Source organism: Lichenostomus cassidix, chromosome 3 (assembly GCF_008360975.1).
Source record: "Lichenostomus cassidix isolate B80296 chromosome 3, HeHo_3.0, whole genome shotgun sequence".
Classification (NCBI taxonomy): domain Eukaryota; kingdom Metazoa; phylum Chordata; class Aves; order Passeriformes; family Meliphagidae; genus Lichenostomus; species Lichenostomus cassidix.
Window position 1 is genome coordinate 63,262,853 of NC_139483.1, and position 20,898 is coordinate 63,283,750.

At 36.2% G+C, this 20,898-nt stretch overlaps 1 protein-coding gene across 5 annotated transcripts in view; it reads left to right on the forward strand.

Annotated features, from left to right (window-relative positions):
• Positions 1–20,898, forward strand: part of FAM184A (family with sequence similarity 184 member A) — a 73,748-nt gene that overhangs the window by 26,280 nt on the left and 26,570 nt on the right. For all 5 annotated transcript variants that reach the window (XM_085056092.1, XM_085056090.1, XM_085056088.1 and 2 more), the window contains exons 2-9: positions 424–1,278; positions 2,960–3,095; positions 6,160–6,341; positions 6,983–7,180; positions 10,453–10,575; positions 14,394–14,555; positions 16,369–16,494; positions 16,685–16,831. In XM_085056092.1, coding sequence (XP_084912218.1) covers positions 424–1,278; positions 2,960–3,095; positions 6,160–6,341; positions 6,983–7,180; positions 10,453–10,575; positions 14,394–14,555; positions 16,369–16,494; positions 16,685–16,831 — 1,929 coding nt within the window. The remainder of the gene's footprint in view (positions 1–423; positions 1,279–2,959; positions 3,096–6,159; positions 6,342–6,982; positions 7,181–10,452; positions 10,576–14,393; positions 14,556–16,368; positions 16,495–16,684; positions 16,832–20,898) is intronic.

The following is a 20,898-nucleotide window of genomic DNA, read 5'->3' on the forward strand; positions in this document are numbered from 1 at the left end:
TTGTAATATATACTGTTTGTGTTATTCTCCAAGAGAAGACTTCTTGTTCAATTTTTCAATAGTCTCTGCTTTAAACCATTTAAAATAAATTTGGGGCTTTTTTAAAATGCATTTTTAAATGTACTTTTTCCCAGTGGCATTTACAGCAACAACATGGATATAAAGACTGATCTTTCATTAGGAAAATTAGGGGTTTAAAGAGAACAGAAAAACTACTCTACTCTATGAGATGTATAAGAATATCATGACTGGTGCAGCATTTATGCAGTTACATCCTTAATAACATTGAGTGTTTTATTTGTATGATGAAAATGAGCCAGGTTGATGAAGTAGCTTTCAGAGTACCAAGCTGTGCTTTTCTTAGGATTTAACAGATAACAAGAATGCCTTTTCTCTTGATACAGTATTATTTCATGTTTGCAGGTCATATATGCTTTGAACACTAAAAATGATGAACATGAAGCAGCTATCCAAGCCCTCAAGGATGCTCATGAAGAAGAAATCCAGCAAATTCTTGCAGAGACCAGAGAGAAGATCTTGCAGTATAAAAATAAAGTGGCAGAAGAAATGGATCTCAAGAGAAAGATTCAGGTTTTGGAAGAGTCACTAGAAGATCACAAAAAGATGAAACATCAGGCCTTAACAGAATTTGAAGCATATAAGGATAGAGTTGAAGATATGCAGCTTTGTGCAGAAGCTCAGCATGTCCAACGTGTAGTGACCATGTCAAGGGAAGTAGAAGAGATCAGAAAGAAATTTGAGGAAAGGCTACGAAGTTTCATACAGTTGCAAGTACAGTATGAGAAGGACAAGCGTACCGCTCTAGAAGACTTAAAAGCTGCCCACAGGCTTGAAATTCAAGAACTTCTGAAAACTCATCAGAGTCAGAATGCTACTTTAAGTAAGGGGCAAGAGAAACTAGAGGAATTGCATAGACTGGAACTGGAAGACTTGAACAATAAAGTTGAAGAGTTAAGGCTGGAAAGAAAAAAGCTCATTGAGGACTATGAAGGCAAACTCAGCAAAGCACAGTCGTTCTATGAGCATGAACTTGACTCTTTGAAAAGATCTCAGCTTTTTACAGCAGAAAGTCTACATGCTTGCAAAGAGAAAGAAGTGGAGCTAAGAAAAGAATTTCAGAACCAGGAAAGTATGTTACGGAAGAATCTGGGAAAGCTTAAAACTGAATTGCAGATGGTCCAGGATGAAGCTGCCAGTCTGCGGGAAAAATGCCAAAAACTTCAGGTGGCTCTTGGTACAGCAGAAAACAATGTTCAGGTGAGACTGATGATACGTTGTTCCCAAGACAGTGTTCTTTTCCTGTAGGTGTGATCTTCCTATGTGGCTGGCAGGTTGAGGTTATTGGAGTGTGTAGACTTAATTTTCCATCACTCATACTTGCTTGTTATCTTCTAAATTTTTTTCATTTATGTATCTTTTAAACTTATTTGTTTGATTAACAATGTTTTCAAAAGTAGCAACTGAAATACTGCATGTTTTCAGTATGTTACTGGTTTTGGCTCAGGTAGAGTTAATTTTCTCTGCAGCAGCTGGTAGGGTGCTACGTTTTGGATTTGTGCTAGAAATAGCATTGATAATTCAGGGATGGTTTCATTATTGCTGAGCAGTGCTTACACAGAGTCAGGGTCTTGTAGGCTTTTCACCCCACTCCACTGGCGAGGAGGTTAGGGGTGTACAAGGAGCTGAGATGGAGCACAGCCTGGACAGCTGACCCCAGCTGACCACAGGCATATTCCATTTCATATGGCATAATGCTCAGCATATAAACCTGGGGGAAGAAGAAAGTGGAGCATATTTGGAGTGATGGTGTTTGCCTTCCCAAGTCACTGTCATGTCTGATGGAGCCCTGCTTTCCTGTGTTTCACCTGCCTGCCCATGGGAAGTGGTGAATGAATTCTGTGTTTTACTTTGTTTGTGTGTGCAGCTTTTGTTTTATCTATGAAACTGTCTTCATCTCAACCCACGAGTTTTCTCACTTTTATCCTTCCAGTTCTCTTCCCCATCCCACTTTGGCAGTAGTGAGAAAGTGGCAGTGTCATACTTAGCTGCTTACTGTGTTAAACTCCAACACAGTTTATTTAGTGTGTGGTGTGGGGTTGACTCTGGCTGGATGCCAAGTGCTCACCAAAGCTGCTTTGTCACTCTCCTCCTCCACTGAACAGGGGAGAGAGACTATAATGAAAAGCTTCTGAGTTGAGATAAGAGCAGATCACTCATCAGTTACCATCATGGGCTAAACAGACTTGACTTGGGAAGAAGGAATTTAATTTATTACCAATCAAGTCAGAGAACAATAATGAGGAGTAAAACCAAATCTTAAAAGAGCACTTTGTACGCCCCCCTCCATCCTTCCTGGGCTTAACTTTATTCCCCGTTCTCTACCTTTTCCCCTGCATTGATGCAGGGGGATAGTGAAGGGGGCCTGCGGTCAGTTCATCACATCTCTGCCTCTTCTGCAAGGGGCTTCAGGAGGTGGGTTTATTGCAATTGTCATTTTTTGCGTCTCCATGCGTGGCTTAATTTGAGTCAGTATTAAACATTCAGAGTTGCAATGAAGGACACTAAACTGGTGTGAACACATCATGTATTCATTAACGTGAAAAGCTCTCAGATATCAGAAACCAGGTTTCTGAGGTTGACCCCCAAATTCTGTGGACCATTTTATAATTTCTATTTTTTCATATACCTTTTAGAATATTGTCATATTTCTCTTATGCATTACTGTCATGCCATGTATCCACTGTCTTGTTCTTCAAAAAATATTTTTGAAGCATTACATATAATACACAATAAATTTGGCAATAATATTACACTATTTCAGCTTTTATGCGAATAAAACTTGTTTGCTGAAAGGTCTCTTCTATACCTTTTAACCTAATGCTCTTCTAAATTTATGTGATTGTATATGATGGTAACAGGTATTACGTGTTTCCTCTAGGTTCTACAAAAACAGCTAGATGATGTGAAGGAGGAGGAGATGTCACTGTTAAGCAAACACAAAGAAGTGGAAAGTGAGCTCGCAGCTGCTAGAGAGCGCTTACAGCAGCAAGCCACTGATCTTGTTCTCAAAGCCAGTATGTATGTCAGTAACTTAATCTGGAAATGAACTTCATCCTTTTATTCTAGCCTTTCCTTTTTCTGTCAGCCTCATGCAGGTTTACAGTGCCTAAAGACTGTTTAATGCTTTCCATAGAAATTTCCAACAAGTTTTGGGGTTTTTTAAACTTTTTTGGTATTGTACTTAAATTTCTTTTTTTGTGTGCTTATTTGTCCAAATGTTCTACTTCGCATGGCATGTATATATCTTCAGGCCTTGAAACTGCAGTTATACAGAATGATTCTGTTCTCTATTTGTTCTCCACATAGTCACTGGGACATGCTTCCTGTTCTTCTACCTTTATTCAGTTGCCTTTTCTTTTTTGCTGATGCTGTGATACTTTGCTTTATACCTACTGTCAGAAGACTTACAGCTTATTGAATAGTAAATCCTTTAAGGTTTTCTCTATAGCTGTTTTCTTTGCTCTTTTGTAGTTGCTGGCATGTGGAAAGGCACAAAAAGTAGTTTAAGACCTGACTGTACACGTGCAGGTTTTTTTTCCCTCTTTGGCATTGTCTCCCTAGTGAATTGCTCAGTGGTAGGACATGGGCCCTACTACCTGAGCTTGGGAAACTAAACAATAGGTACAGTTTTTGGCTTAAAAAGGGGTCCTTGCTTATCTTTGGCCTTGTTCAACTAGACCAATTATAGCAATTCCTGATTGTTTTCCATACAAATTAGCACAAGCCCAGGAACAGTCTAGGCCATATGTTGGAACAATATAGCGACCAGCAGGAGCCCAAGACTGCAAAGTCCTATTAGATCAAACATCTAAAAGGAATAGTCCTGCTGCCGAGAGAACGTATAAGGTGAATCTGACCCTCCAAAAGGTGTTTTGTGAGGCACTCATAGAAAAATTCATGATCCAAGACTTCTGGAGGAAAAAAACCCTGTCCTACACACTCTAAAGCTGTTGCTGTTTCATTCCTTAGGCAGAAGCATGGCAGGGTTTCACCAAACCACCCCAAACGTAGTGGATATAAACCTCAATACCCGGGTTGTTTTTCTGTATTACCAATGGCATGGAGTCAGCTAGCCTGTGATTGAGGCCAGCCCTGGCCTCCTCTGGCACGGTGGTTTTCAGCTTTACCAGAAGTCCCAGTGTGTCCTTGGCTGTTGCCAAGCTCAGTGGCATTATCAGCAGTACATCTTTGTTTTATAGCGCATCGCTGTGGAACAAGAGCAAGGATCCCTGTTCGCAGTGGTGCCACCAAGCCATGCCATGTGATGTAATTTGTTGCCAGCCTGTTTGGAAATGGTTTCTGACACTGGCCCACTGCCATCTCCTTGATTTTCGGCTCACACTGTCAAAAATCCTTCCTCAAAGAAACTGAATTCTCTTACTTAATTACCATAAAGAATATTTACTCATCGTATTGCAATTTTAGAACATTTTATTCAGTCTCTTTTGAGTGTTTAATATATTCTTCTTCCATTTATCCTGAGATTCCCAGCTTGTAAGGAAACTGCTGCATTTCATACCTTTTGTGTAGAGCATGAGGAATGGGTAACCTGTCTTGTGTGTAGGTGTTGTTAGGACAAAAGCTCTAGATCAGTGTGTGTGTGCTTACAATAAAATATGTATGACATTCTTCCTGGCAAACTGAAAATTCTTGTTTTATTATTCTCCTTGTTACATTCTAAAATTCTGGGTTAGAGAATACCTCTCTTAAATGGCTGAACTTTTGAAATAAGGATTTTTTTTAAATGTTACAGAACCTAAGCGTATCCATTATCCTGTTTTCCTCTTCAGTTTTCGGTTTTACAAACAAAAATGTCGAAATGATTTTTAGAATTCTTCAGGACTTAGTACACTTAGAGGTGTGCATTTTTAATGGAATTACTATTAATTTTTAGGCATTTTTAATTTCCAATTTCATTATATATCCCACAGCTCTTCCCTTCGCATCTGTGTCCAGAGGCAATGAAGGCTAAAACAGTTTTTGGCACATCTTGCTTTTAAAGACAAATGGAAATGAATTGTGAAGCTCAGTAATTTTTGTCGTGTGAGAAACAGCGTATAGTTTCTTAGCGATTTCTTAGTAACTTAAATTTAAAAGCAATACTCTGTTATTAAAACTGAGCTCTCATTAAATCTGTCATCTTTGAAAGTTACAATAAAATGAGAGGGGAAACAACAGTCTTTCCTAGAAATTGAGATTACAAAAAGTAGTAAAAAATTATTCTGAGTAAACAATACCTCTGATCTTTCAGTTGAACCAAATAAGAAACATCCTCTTTTCCAAAACAGTCTGCTATTCACTGCAAAGCCTCTCCCAAAATAACTAAAATTTAGTCAGTTACCTAGTGGTAGTATTTTCAATAATACAGATGTACATCAAGAAGAACAGCCAGAAATCTCTGAAATCATAAACCTTTTTCAACTGGTTATCTGAAGGACAGATCATTATATTGCCTAGTTTGAAGTTTCACTTCTTTTGTTTGTGAGGTTTTTTTGTTTGCTTTTAAAAAAAAGATATATAAAGAAATTTAAAGGAAGCCTTCAACCTGCAAGGATTTAGATAATGCCTTACTATAGAGAGAATGAGTTTTGTTACATCTTTTAGTCGTATCTCTATAGCAAAAGAAAATGTGATTACATAAGTTTAACAGCAGTTAAAGCTATGTATCCAGAATGCCAGCTAAATTATGAGTTTGATAAAACAATGACGTTTATCTGTAGACATCAGTGTTCTGCTTTCTGTTGTGTATCTTATTGTAGGGTAGAATGTGCTGGTTTAGTTGGGAAGAGTTCTGCAGTTCTTCAGTATTCTTAGAATTGCCTACTTCTGTTTTCCTTTGGGAGTCAATATGCAACTTTGAATCAGGAAAATTGAAATGAAAGGAGCCCCAGCACCAAGTCCTCTACTGTTGGTGGACATGTTACAATAAAACTAAACAAGTGATAAGTATTGCAGTGTAGACAAGGGAGATCCATATGCAAACTTCCACTAAATTTGTACTATCACTGGAGTGTGAATGTGCACTTCAATCACATGAAACCATTGCTATGAGGTTTTAAAGAGCTGTTTTGTTTTTAGGTCACATTGGAATGCTTCAAGCTACTCAAATGACTCAAGAAGTTACAATCAGAGACTTGGAATCAGAAAAATCTAGATTAAAGGAAAAATTGTCCCAGCTGGAAGAGGAAAGAAATTTATTACAAAGCAAAACACAGAGCCTGGATGAGCGACAAAGGCAGCAAATTCTGGCATTGGAGAAGGTTAAACAGCTTATTGGCTTTAATTGAATAAAACTAAAAAAATGAGGATTCTCAGAAAAAAAATATTGTGCTTTGATTTTTGTTTTATATGACTGGACTATGACCAGTATGTTTCAAGTATATCTTGTGCAGCAACAAAGAAAGACTAATGTAGAGTGTAAAGTGAGATTAGAGGGAAGTCAGATTAGATGATGTTCAGACTGCTTTGAACAATCTTTTAACAATTTCATTTGATTTATGACCTTGTGTGTGTATATCTAGTATCTAAATTGTCTGAGGAAGAACAAATGTGAAATGATTAAAGAACAGTTTAAAATGCCATTTGCTGAAAATGCACTGTACATGTTTGAAAATACTGAACGGAAATTCTCTATAGGTTTATTACCTGATTGCTGTTTTCCCATATTAAATAGAGGAAAAAATAGGTTTTTAATAAGTATATGTTGTTTTACATGGATCTTTTAAAATTACCTTTTTGGTTATTGAATCGTGCAGTCAGTGCTTAATTTTTGCTCACTTTATTTTATATGGAAGTTCGTTTTTTGCAGATCTATGTCATCAGTAATATTTTTGTATTTTCTTTATTCCTACTGTTCAGATTTTTTTACCATTGAATAGATTTTTTTCCCTGTATTTTATAGAAAGTAAATGAAGCAAGGGAAACACAGCGTGAATATTATGAGAAGGAGCTGGTAAAATTACAAGCAAGATTGGAAGGAGAGGCTGCTCAGTTAAAGGAGGCTCATTCCAAGACCTTGGAAGAATTGGCATGGAAACACCATACTGCAATTGAGGCTGCACACAGTAATGCTAATAAGGATAAGAAGAAGCTGCAGATGGTAGGTTTTTGTTTTATTAGTAATAAATCAAAAATTAACTGTTACACTTTGGATCTTGTACTGCATGGATTTGTTTTATGGCAAATTTAATTTGGAATTACCTGCAGGTCTGCTAGGCTTCTGAAGAAATTGCTTAGCCTTTATAAAAATAACAAAGACCTTGGAGGAAAAGAAAAAAAAAAAAGCATTGTACTGTCATTTGTCTCCATATAGAAGAGAAATTCTCGATTTATACAACTGTATTTTCAAGTATAGTAGTTTTGTTTTCCTGGGATTTATGACCCGTATTCACAAGGGTTGGTATATCAAGATCAGTTCTTCTGAAGGAGATGAGAGATTATATTATTATAACATTTATTTAAAATGTTCATAGACAGTTCAGAAGTACAAAAAGATACATTATTAGGACTTGGCTAGATGTGTACTCAGAAGATGACAACAGCTGTTCCTAGCTTGCATCATATATTACGCACTGTACGGCAACTCACTGTCCAGCAACTATGCTTTTACCTTTGACTGGAATCCTGAAACTGAAAGGCTTTTTTTTTGTTTATTTCACAAAATTGGCCTTTGTCAGGATGAGAGGAACATTTTTGAATTATTATTTCCTACTCTGATTGTATGTGCATTGTACACAAATTTTGCCTTACACAGGAAATACAGGCTAAAGATTAATTGTTTAATTCAACGCTTTGTTATTCTCCTCTGATGTATTAATAGGAAACATACCAAGGAACATGATTGTAGTTAGTGATGTGCATCTCAGATAGGTTTGTTTTTGTAAATTATTTTACTAGTCTGTTGCTACTTAGTTCAATTTTTAATGAATCCAAAATACTTTTAATGTCACCTAGTAATTGAAGTAGTTCTCAGAGACATACATGCATCTGATCTTTATGGTTTACTTTCTTTGCAACTTTAAACATGCCTGGTATTAAGACAATGTCTATTAGGGTTTCTGGGTATACTTTTATTTCAGTAAGATGTGGGGTTCTTTTTCTTTTGTTTTTAAATAAAATAATGTGGAGAATAGAACAAAAGGAAATCCCAGGTTTTTTTCTTAAATCATTAAATTAGTTTAAAGAGGGAACATCTCTATAAGTGTGAGAATGATGAAATGATTTTAACAAAGGAAAACTAGCTATGAAAAGATGTTAAGATCAAGATCTCGGTCAATCTTAATCAGATCTCACTGATCTTAAATCTTAATCAGATTTCACTGTCTCCTCTGTCAAACCTGTCTCACTAAGCACATATTGTGGTGACCAAGTAATCCAAGGGAGAAAAGAGTCAAGCTTAAATGCTGAGAAGAGTTGAATTTTGTATGAGGAAGAAGCATGGTACCAGGAGTCTTGGGACAGAGGACACGAGTATTCATTGGGACTGGAAGCCTGTGAAATGCATCTGGGGAACAGAAGAGAATTTAACAGAATTAGAGCAGGACCCAAAAAAATAGCTCAAATATTTCTTTTTGCTTCAATTCTTCCATCTATAAAATGAGCTGTAAAAATGGCATCAGGAGGATTATGAAAATAGAGTTGCTAATAATTTTGCAGTACTGCACAGCTGTAGTGACAAGTATCATCAGAGAAATAATTACTCTGTTATCAGAATAGGGTCTAAACAGCACTAGTGAAATTTTGCAGACAGCAGATTTTATCATGAGCAAGCCAAATTGATCAAGTTTTACTGAGCAAGGAGCATTTTTCACGTGTGTGGACTCATCTGGACCCAGTGAAGAAGGCAGGCACTTGTTACATTATTTAGTAATGTGTTAGTGACATTGTAACCCTCTGTTTTGTCACTGTCCAACTTCTACCATGAATGAAGAAATTGCAAGCAGTGTGTGCAGAAATTATTTATTGCCTTCCACATACCCTAAAGCAGTGCTAAAACTAACAAGCTGCTTAATGTGTTTAATGTGCTTTCTAACCCCCTACTAAACACTTGAGGCGTCTCTGGGTTTCGATGAGGAAGGCTTGGCCTCTGTTGCTTCTTGGAATTGACTGGATGACACAACAATGCTGTCTTGCAACAGGAAACTTTGGGTTTCCTTAGACTTTAGTACCTTTCAATGACTGTTTTTCCTCTTTAATACTTTAGTTCTCTCTCCCTGTTTCCCCAGTCTTATTGATACCTTCAGCTGTACTTTTAGTTTCAGGCATGGCTCTGGTCTATGTATTTTCCTGGCTGTTTCTGAGATATTACTGACTTTTCAGAAACCTGAGCCCAGGTCTACACAGAGGCACTGAGTCGATGTTAAGCCTTGCATTTCAGTTGAGCCCCTAGGAAGGAGTTAATAAAAGAGCCTCTAGCACCATAGAAAACCTTGAAGCCTTGTAGGGCATGACTCTGGAGCACCTTGCTTGGCAACCTTAATTTTCTTCACTAAAACTTTGTGGAATTATAAGTTATGTAGTATATTTCCTCTGAAATATGTAATAAAGTTTTCAATTTTAACGTTTCCTTTAAAGTATTTTGTTAAAGAAATTGTTTTTCTGAAAATGTATTCTGAATATTAATAAAGCTGAAGAATAAATATAATTTTCCGTAAAAAATACAAAAGTTTCTAACACATATATACACACTGTAGGCTCATGTAAGAGAAATACAATTCATCCAGCAGTTACTTTGAGAATTCGGCTGTTATACTATAAAGATTGAATGAAAATGGGTTGTTACTTGATTTTTTCCATATAGTTAAACTTGAAAACTAATTGTTGATCTCTTTTGGTTCTACATAATAGATATACGGTCTACATTTATAGATATTTGGTCTGGGGCTTTTCATTTATTGTAACATTCTGAAAAACTGCGCAGAGCTCAATCTGGATTTTAAGATTTACTGTTTCCTGGGGGGGGATAATTTGTAGGAAATAGATGAGTAAAGGCTGAATGACATGCAGATTTATCAGTGTGATTTTATAAAAAATGGAAAATTCTTCTTTCAACTCAGATTGAAAAACTGTGAAAGTAGATACAGTTTTAAAGCTTTTGATAATTAATTGAGAAGTAGTTGAGAGGAAGGTCCTGTTTGTCTTTATTTTGTGATTAATCAAGGATGTTAGATTATAAAATACACTGGAAAATTAAGACATCTGTTGTAAAAGGAAATAAATATTCATGCATTAACAGTTTAAGGAAAGGGTGATTCTTGGTTGAGATCACAAGTATTCATGCCAGTTAGAATTATTTCCATATGGTAGACCTGTACTTTGCAATGACTCTATGGCAAGTATTTAATATTTCTTCCATCCTTCCTATTTCTGAAGGAGTTGGAGCAGCAGTTTGAGAAGGAGAAACTGCATTTGGAGGATGATAAGAATCAGCTCCGACAGCAGCTGGAAAACGTGAAGGAAGAGCTGACAACGAAACTGACTTCTGCCAATCAGGAGGTAAGGGTTAACTTACTTGTTTCAGCTACCACATTTGATCAATAGTGATCCTAAACTCCAGAACAGATCTAGGACTATGCTGTTGAGTATTAAATGCCTTATTTCTCTTTAGAGTGGAGTATTCTTCAAACGTGGCAAATTAGTTGACTGCTTCTGAGCAATGATTTTATTGTCCTTTACAAAATTAACAGAGCAATAGAGATGGAGGTATTAAACAGCTGGTATAAACAGCTCTTCATTTTAAATTCTTTTTGCCTTCTCATTAGGTACACAGACCTCTACACAAAATATGCCAGGAGTAACTGACTGTATTTAAACCCATATTTGGTTACAGTTAACACATTGCAAATTCTGGTCAGTTTTGTGATTGCAAATCATCTCTCTATATTTTCACCAAAAGGTGATATGAAATACTTATAGTAAGACCCAATTTTTTTGCTATGCTTTGATATATGCAGTCAGTGTTAAATATATCTCAAGACAGTTTTAATTTTTTGAGTTGGAAATCACACCCTTTTCATAACAGAGTGTTTTAAAACTTGAAATACATTCTACTGATACCAAAAACATCAATCTATTTTTCTCTGAAACTTCTGCCTTGTTTCAAGAAAATATTTCAGCTTTATTGTTCAGCAAGCCCTACATATGGTTCCAGTGTGTGCTTTCGGACAGACTTAAACATGAATTTAAGTATTATTTTGCAGCAACAGTTTTCATTACTGTATTCTATACTATACAACTTCTGGAGAGAGCAGGGGTCTCATTCTGGTGGCTTGCAAATTGCACAAATTCTCAAGTAGTTAAAGAAAACACCTTCCTGTTTTTAATAAAATAAATAGGAAAGACTGCCCTTCCAAAAGTATAGATTAACTTATTAAAGTATAGATTTTATGAATTAATATGTTGTACAGTACTGCATTAATAATATATTGATACATTGCTATATTAATATGTATCATAATGTATTTGATTCTTATATATTATGGTATATATTCTGAAAATATATGTTAACATACATATATTCTGAAAATATATGTTAACATGTTAACATACTTTCAGAGTAGGACCTAGCAGAGAGATGGACATGCCAGAGATTATACAGTCCCAGAGTACCTGGACCTCCCACCCTTAGAGTTTAGCAGCTCTGATCTGTCAGTCTTGAGTACCTGTTAAACAGGAGACTGTGCTTCCTCCTGAGGGTTGCCAGGATCTTTGCTCCAGAGCTTAGAGAAGGTGCAAGTTTAAGGTGGAACTGCTCTTGTGTTTTTAACAGTATGGTTACCTCCATTCAAACTGATGAAAATATATTATGTGTTTTGATATGTATGTTAACAACTTAATCCATGACTTTGTTTTTCCTTTCAAAATTACAGGAGTTTTAGTTACTTCTTTTTAGCTCTAACTTCTCTCTTGTTTATTAACTCCCACTGTTGCTGGATTAGATCTGAGGAGAGCACTGTTGTCATTCTATTGTCATCTGATGCTGTAGGCTTAAATTTAGTTATTCCTTTTCAACTTCTCTTGGGTTCGTGAGCAATAAACTGTCTCCTTTCTGGAATGAAGTAACTTCAAATGTTTTAAGAATGAGGTTTTGTTATCCAACTGCTATTAAATTCAGGCTTGGAAAATTCATCAGCGCACTGAATTAACCAAACAGAGGCATTGGTAAGGACTAGAAGACTAACATAAACTAAAACAGGGAAGAATGGCCGGCTGCTGTCCAATATTTGAGTTTATATGCAACCATATGCCAAGATGAATGTAATACAGTATATTTTGCGTAATGAAAAAATGAGAGAAAGCATACAGGCAGTGAATTTGGGTTGGCCAATAAATCCACTCCATGTAGTACAGAAGAAATAAGTTCTATTTCATTACTCTGTGTGTCTTGAGCACATGAAAGAAGTGCTTCAGTTGAAGCCACAGCTTACCCTTAGATCTCTATTGACAACTAACAACAGTTTCTCAATGCCTTCACTGACCTGGAAGAAGCTTCCCTGTGATGTGTCTGACACATCATTAGCTTAGCTCTTACATTGCTACTGTTGCTTCCTTTTTTTGGTTTGCTTTAAGTTACAGAAGTCATTAAACAGTAAGCATGTATTTATTACTTTCTGTGCATGCTAGCTTAGTTCTCTTTTCCCTGCTGAGAAAGCTGCTTTTGAACCCATGCCATCCTCTTTTCTTTTTGACAGACTGTCTGGTGGCAATTATCTTAGCTAAAGGATGAGGGAAGATTGAAGCCTCATTAGGCTTGCTTCTAGTACTAAGCTATTTAAGAGCAGTGTAATCTTAAATACTTGCCAGAGATTTTTTTGAGTTCAGTTTAAGGCAAGATAGTGGCATTCTCACATGTGTCTCAGGATGAGGCTGGCTGTTCACTCTATATTTGGTTCCTTTCACTGTAGACAAGCCAAGGCCTTTTAGAATGATATGTTTGTGTCACTTGGCACAGTCATCTAAGGACTTGCTGTCTCCATGCAAAGGATTTCTGATATTACTAAGAATTGTTTTAAACATCCTCCATCATTGCTTTGTTAACAGCAGAGTATAGCCCTTCAGCCCTACGAGTGGCATTCCTGCCTACTCCCATATCATTTAGATCTACAAGATTGCTATTCATATTGATGCAAGTGGTTTGCTACTGTCCTATATAGACAGTAGTGCACCTCTAGGATACCAATACGGTTTGGGGGCAGTTTTTCTTGTAGGGATTCTCCTTCAGGTAGTAGTGCTTTGTAGGGAGTTACTGTTTGAATATAACACAAAGGCATACAGAGACAAGCACTCAAGTTTACATGAGCTTTTCGCTGAGTTCTCTCATGCCAAACTTTTGATTCCTTTTTTGAGAGGAAAGGAAGAGTTCCTTTTTTTTAAACACTTCATGGGTTGCCTGCAGAGGAGAGAGCACTGGGAGGGATGGGTGGTGTCTCTGTGTGTATTGCAAACAGTATTTGTATGTAATCATTCTAACAAATAGGAAGAGTGGTTATAATTCTTACCTGTCCATGCCTGTAAACTGAAGGATAGTCTTTTTTTGCAACACTTGTCCCGTTGTGAATGAATTTATCACAACGTGCAAAGGCAATACCATAAACTATTGCTTCTGCAAAAAATGCATTTCCAATTAGCTGCTGTCTTGGTTTCTCCCTGCCTCCCATTTTTCTGTTTTTCCAACCTACATACTTAAAAAGCTTCTTCTTTCCTGTAGCTGGTGAACAATGTTCAGTCTCTCATATTTTTATTTGAAGCAAAGAAGTATAATATCATCATTTTACAGATGATAAGCTGAAGCACAAACAAGCAGAAAAAAAGTATTGTTATATAGCAGTTGAGGAAATTATTACATTATACTCTGCAGTTGTTAGGTTGAGTTTTGAAGAGGCTGGACGGGTAGGAGTCTGAAAACAGAGAAACATATACCCTAGCACAAGTTAATTTAGGTATTGTATTAGAGTTTATGTATTTTGAAACATTACTCATTAATTAACATGGTAAATAATAAAACGTGCTTTCTCATGGTAAAGTTACAGGCAATTTCACATCTTTTATGTAGTCCCTTTCCTTGTAATGTGTATCAAACACACGTTGGATATTTTTTTTTCACTTGTAAAAATCCTTTAATTGAGTCTTTACTTTTATAATATTACTGGAATTTGTTTTTAAATAGAGAAACATGAAATGATTTTAAAGGAGAACAGGCCATACAACAAAAAGTTTGTCAGGGTCAGAATTAGGAAATGCTGGAAAATAGCAGGATGGCTTGGCTGCCATTAGCAATAATCATGGAAATTACAGCTTTTTTTGTTGTGTCACAGGTGTGTCGTCTGCAAGACCTAGTACGAAAAAGCGAGCAAGGCCTTGGGACTGCAGAAGGACACATCTCTAGTCTTCAAGAAGCTCAGGAAATACTCCAGAAAGAATTAGAATTAACTAGAGCAAGACTGCGGGAGACCACAGATTCACTGTATAGTGTTGAGGTAACCATGCTGTGGGAGAATAAATTGTGCAAAGCACAGTCACAGTGATTTTGGTCTTACTTTTAAAACGGCTGGATGTGTTATGATGTACATGTGATAGAAGGAGCTTCATATGGCTTCATTAAAGAAGAGATTTCTATTTCAAGCAGAGAATTAAAAAAATGGAAAGTAGGATTGGCTGTTTTGGGGTTTCATTTTTTTAAATTTTTATTTTACCAGTTGGTTGTTTTGGGATGGGTATTTTTTGTTTGCAGAACATTTTTAGTATTTAACAGGTAGTGCTGTAAGCATATCTTTGTGTGGTTAATGTAAATTGTAGCTACCAAAGTATGTCTGTACAAAATACATTCAGAGCTTTAATAGAATTTCATTAAAGGATATGAGTTGACACCTGCAATTCCAGACAGTTCATGCCATGGTGCAAAACAAGATCCAGAGCTACCTAACTCTGGAATTCACTGAAACATTTTTGATGAGTATTTTGATGATACGCCATGTTTTCCTTGAATAATCAACACAGTCTTCAATTCAAGCTTAAATTTAGAATGTCAGTAGACTTGAGAATAATTTTAGATATATGCTGTGCTATCTCTAAAGACAGCAGACTGTCAGCTAGAAAATATGGCCACTTTATACCATTAAGCAATTAATTTGCCTAGGCAAAATATATTGTCATTTTAATTGGCGTAGATAGAAATAGAACTGTGAGTTAGCCTGTCAATAGCTCATTGACTGCAGTACTGGGTAAACATTTCCTTTTTCTTTCCTCAGTAAATAATGTACATTAACAACATCATGGAAGTGTTTGAAGTAGGGTAGCAAATATAAAAATTATTTTCACTGAACCTGTTTTCATATTTTCTTAACAAAACCAGCCTGAAACAGGACATTGGTATATTTTTTTTATTTCTTTTAGCTAAGGTCATGAGATGTGCATGATATTACAGTTTATGACTTCCTGTGTATTTTTTATAATGTCTCTAAATGTTCTCACGAACTAGTATTGCTTTCTTCACCTATTGAATCATTTAAATATTCACATATAGTAGGTTACTGGCAATAACAGTTATGTTAACAGATTTTAAAATATGTCGCAATGCTGCAGAAAAGGTCTCATTTTAAAAATCATTAATTAAATTTAGAGTCTCATGTTTGTTTCTCATGAATGAAGCATGCACTACTGAATAACATTCGTGCAAGTAGGATTTCTAGGTAGTACCTAGTACTAACTATCCTAGTATGGTAAAATTTCAACAGAAATTTTTGGGAATCTTAAAGGTGGTGTTTCCTGTGTTCAGACTGTGAAACCTTGTTTCTAGCAGGCTTGTCCCATCAAGAATCAGAAGGAGGGTGTATATTAACTTCATATCAAATCCAGATAGCTCAAGCTTTGAAATTCAATACTGGATATTTGATGCTTAAAACAATTAAAAATAAAATTCAAAGCATTCTTGATCAGGACCTAAGCCACCTGCTCTAATGGTGATGTGAGTCCTGCAGTGAACTGGACTTGATGACCTTTTGAGATTCATTGCAACGTAAATTATTCTATGATTCAATATCAAGGCATTTGAAAAGATTTGACTTATTGGAAAATTGCTTTTTGTAGGAATACAGACTTCTGTTTTGCAAGTGAGAAATATCAGATGTATAGTCATTAATTGTGCATAACTAGGAATTTCACACTGAAGAGGTTGTAGTTCAAATTTATGAGCCAATTGTACTTGATATTTTTACTATAAATACGCTCATTTAATGTTTAAAATACATTTTTGCTGCTGATCAGTCTCTATTGTAAAGTTTGTATTTGCAGGGAGAACTGGATCAGGAGAGACAACAGCACGAGGCAATGATTGCTGCCATGAGAGAGGAGGAAAAGTTCAAAGTTGACAGAATGGCACGTGATTTAGAAATCAAATGGACAGAAAATCTTCGGCAAGTATTATTTTCTTTTATTCTTTAAAAAGAAATGAACTGTGTATTATATGCAAATGTACTATCAAATGAAATGTAAAGCAAAGGTTTCTATTTTTTAAGATTTTGTAATTATTGCTGAGATCTTAATTATTTTTCACCTCTTGCACAAAGTCCCACTGCATTTTGGTTATTTGACCTTTGTTTTTAGACAGGAATGTAATAAACTTCGTGAAGAGCTGAGGCTGCAGCATGAAGAGGACAAAAAGGCAGCCATGACTCAGCTGTTGCAGCTGAAAGAACGTGAAAAAAATGCAGCAAGGGATGGATGGCAAAAAAAGGTTGAAGATCTTTTAGACCAGGTAACTATGGTGACTTTGAGAACTGGAAAGCCATTACAATTTAATTGCTGGTGGTTTATTATCAACTAAGTACATTAAATCAGTTGTGATATCTGGCTTTGAAATGAAATTTGTAGCACAGGGCTTTTTAACCTAATCATTATCAAGTATTTTAAATAGTATGTGGAGATTAATTATATGAATGCTTTTCTTTACATTAAATGTGAATAAAACTTCATACAATTTTGGGGGGAGGAGGGGGAGGATGTTAACAGTCTCAGTTCTTCAATACAAGATTGTTTTGTTTGTCTGCTCACCTGTTGTGCTGTCAAATATCTACCAATACTAATTGTTTGGACTTAGAGGTATCATCTGTCTTTACAAAAATAATAATCCCCTATGCGTACAAGAATAACACTGTACAAGTGACTGAGAAGTCAAAACGTCCCTCAGTTTCTATTACACATTTGTTACAACTATGTCTTCTCTCAAGTGTTTTTGAACATTATTTTGGGATAATTTTGTATAAATCCTGGCAACTTAACTTCTTAATGGCAACTTCTATGTATAATCTCAGTTATGTTAGATAACTCAAAGAAAATACTTGCTTTGTGCTTTTTCCAAACCATAAATGCTGTAGAGCTGGTTTTATTGACTCCAGTTTGAAGGAATAGCTGATAATGAACAAATGCATTTTAAAATAAGAGTAGCAGATTTTTGAACTCATTTAATGACTGTGATTCCAGAGTGTAATTGTGGGATGGCTTTTAATTTGCTGTCTAATTTGAGATGTCTAATAACTGAACACACACTTGATTATACAGCCTCTCACAGGAGCATTTCACAATATATTTTGCTGACAGGGGGATTTAAGATTGTGAAATCTTACACTTTAGGCTCATAAAAGCTGGAGGTTTTCAAAGTTCTTGGTCTGTTACCTTTTACAGCATGAACATAATAAGAATTGGACTCATTTGATTTTAAGTTTCACATAACCCAAGCTTCATTTACTTTCTTCTACGTGCAAATAACATTTTGTCTTGAAAGGGATATATTAAACTTTCAGTAGTTTTAACATACTTTGATCTCTAACTTTCAAAAATACCATGTTAAATCTAAACTATAGTTTCACTATGGAGAATTAGTATGTTGCAAATGAACATTTTTTTTCTGCCTAAGCAAGAAATTTTGGGATCAGAAAGCTAACTGAAATGAGGAGAATTTTAATAGAGAATTTTCAGATATAGGAAAAGGTCTCCATATGCGAAATGGTTTTGTTTTTCTTCTTTTTTCATTCCTTTTATTGTATTAGAACTGTATGCAAATAGATTAATAGCATGTGAGGACTATTTTCTTTTTTTTTTTTTTACAATCAAGCTGTGGATTTTACATAGCACTACTTGAGTTGGATAGGTATTTAATGAAGATTGAAAAGTTAGTGTTGGTAGTAGGGAATTAAGCTTTCCCTCTGTAAGAATCAGTGTTTTATCCATTACACCTGGAGGAGAGAGAATTCCAGATCATAGCGTAAAAGATGGGTAACTTAACTCTTGGAGAAATGGATCTGTAGTAAGTTCCTCCTGATTGCAGTACACAAAAGATAGTCCCAGAGAGTTGTAGTGACCTGAATCACAGAATTACAGACTTACTTACGCTGGAAGAGGCCTCAGGAGGTTGTCTAGTGCAACCTCCTGCTCAAATCAGTCAGCACCAAATTAGAACCAGGTTGCTTACGGCTCTGTCCAGTCAGCTCTTGAATAACCTCCAAGGATGAAGATTCCACAGCCTCTCTGAATAATTTTGTTTAGTGTTTAATTATCCTCATAGTGAGCTTTTTCTTTATATTTAGACAGAACCTTTTCTGTTTCAGTCTGTGGTCGTTGCCTCTCATTGTTCTGCTGTACACCACTGTAAACAAGGTTGGGTCTTCTTTTCCTGTAGCCACCTCATAGGTACTGGAAAGCTATTAAGTCCTGCAAAACATTTTCTTCTTTAGCCTGAGCAAACAGGCTACCTCAGAAAGGTATCTGTTCCAGTCCCAGCCTTCTTGGTGGTAGCTCTCCAAAGAATGTGATAAAGTTTATCAAAATGTGTCTTGTACCAAAGCTGAATGAGCTGGAGGAGGAAACGGAATATGCCCTCCCAGTGATGTGCAGTAAGTGCCAAATCGAAGGCACTGATCCCTTCCCTCAAACTATTGGTTGCTGCTACAGCCCACTGTGCTGCTGGCACTCAGAGTGCTGCCAGACCACTCTGCTGGTTCATGTTTAGCCTACTATCAACGAGGTTGTGCAAAGCAGATCTGTGACCCAGTATGGACCAGTACATGGGTTTGGTCCTTCCTGTGTAAAGGACTTTGCATTTGTCTTTGTTGAATTTTGTGAGGTTTCTACTAGCCTGTACCTGTAACCTAGATAGGTCCCTCTGGATGGCAGCTCTGTCTTTTAATGTATTATGTCCCTTCTACTGTATTGTGCTCCACCTTTTATTCTTCCCAGCTTGGTGTCATCCACAAACTCCATAACGATACCACTCTGTCTCCTCCTCCAAAACTGATAAGGTACTGAAATGAGCAGGTCCTGGAACGCCTTAGAAATTCCACACTGAACTAGAACTGTCTGAGATATTACAGTAGGGCTGTGAAATTGTGGATTTGTTACACCCTGGTTTTAATTTGTGGGAAGATGCATTTAAAACCCATTTGAAAGGCATGAAGCCTGTATAAAATTAGGAAGAGAGGGAATCCAGCTCCTGCTCCTGCAATTCAGATTTTTACACCTGAAGTAGAGGTCTGGTTTATGACATTAGTATTATACAATGATTTATCAAAGTAATACAAGACTGGGGTCTCTGCTAAATAATTTGTAAGTTCTGATTTGGCAACAAATGTGGCCTGCATATGTCCTTTATGTTGAGAAAGTGTCTAGAGGTTCACCACTTTGTTGTATAATTGCTGTTCAGAAAGGTTGAATTCAGAAATTAGGTGCTCATCAATACAGGTGCATAATTTTCTAATATGTATTGATGCATCTCTGTTTTAGTTTAAAAGCAAGCTACAAAGAAGTGTGTTGCCTAGCTTGAAGTATGGGGACGGTTATGTAATCATGCACAGCTGAAGGGCTGAAAAAACAGGTTTAAATATAGTTACTTAAACTGTAGAAAAATGCAACATAGAGCATGCACACCTGGGAATGCTGCTGACTGGTGCTGGAAAACTGAATGAAGATACACAGATATAAATTTTAACAATTAAATAAACCAAACCAAACAGTTCAATCAGAAAAATTATGCCCATAAAGCATAATGAGCTAGTTTGAGTTTTTTTAATTTTGTTATACTGACCTACAAATTGCTGCCACTTCTATTTGTTGCACATTTGATAGGTGGAATCTAGCTCTTGCATAAAGCTAGTTAATAGTTTTGTTTTCATACCAATAATGGTAAGTGGTGCCTGACAGAATGCACACAGGATTATTGTTATTCTAACAGTATAGCTTTGTTATGAATGAAATCATTTTCTTGAGATAAATGCTACTCAGCTAATGAAGTGCTTAAACACATTCTTGCCAGTTGCAAAGTGTCACTTATCATCTACAGTTAAATGTGGTTGGTAGTTTAGATCAGTGTCTAGAGACCAAGTGTGTCATTTTTATCTCTTGATATGAGAAATTATTCTAGGAGACAAAAAATAAAGTGCTTTTCGGTTTTTTTTCTCTGTAAATTGCACCAAGTACTTCTATGTCAATCCATTCGAGAATTTCATAATGAAATATGCAGTGAATTCAGATGTGTTCGCTCCTTTTCATTCCTCTTAGCTCTATAATGGGGTTTTAACGCTTTTCTTAAAAACATTTTACTGCTGAGAAAGCTTCAGCCAAAATGGCAGGAATTTTCTTTTCTTTTTGAAAGCATGAGCATGTTCTCTCTTTTGCCTGTCTGTCTGGTGCAGCCTTCAGTTCTGGGCACTGAAACATACAGGTTAAGACCTGTATTCTTACCTGTTTCTTCCTGTGATACATGTTTCTTTCAGTAAACTGAATCAAGAGTTCTCATTGTGGATGGGCTTTTCTGTATTTGAGCAAATGTTG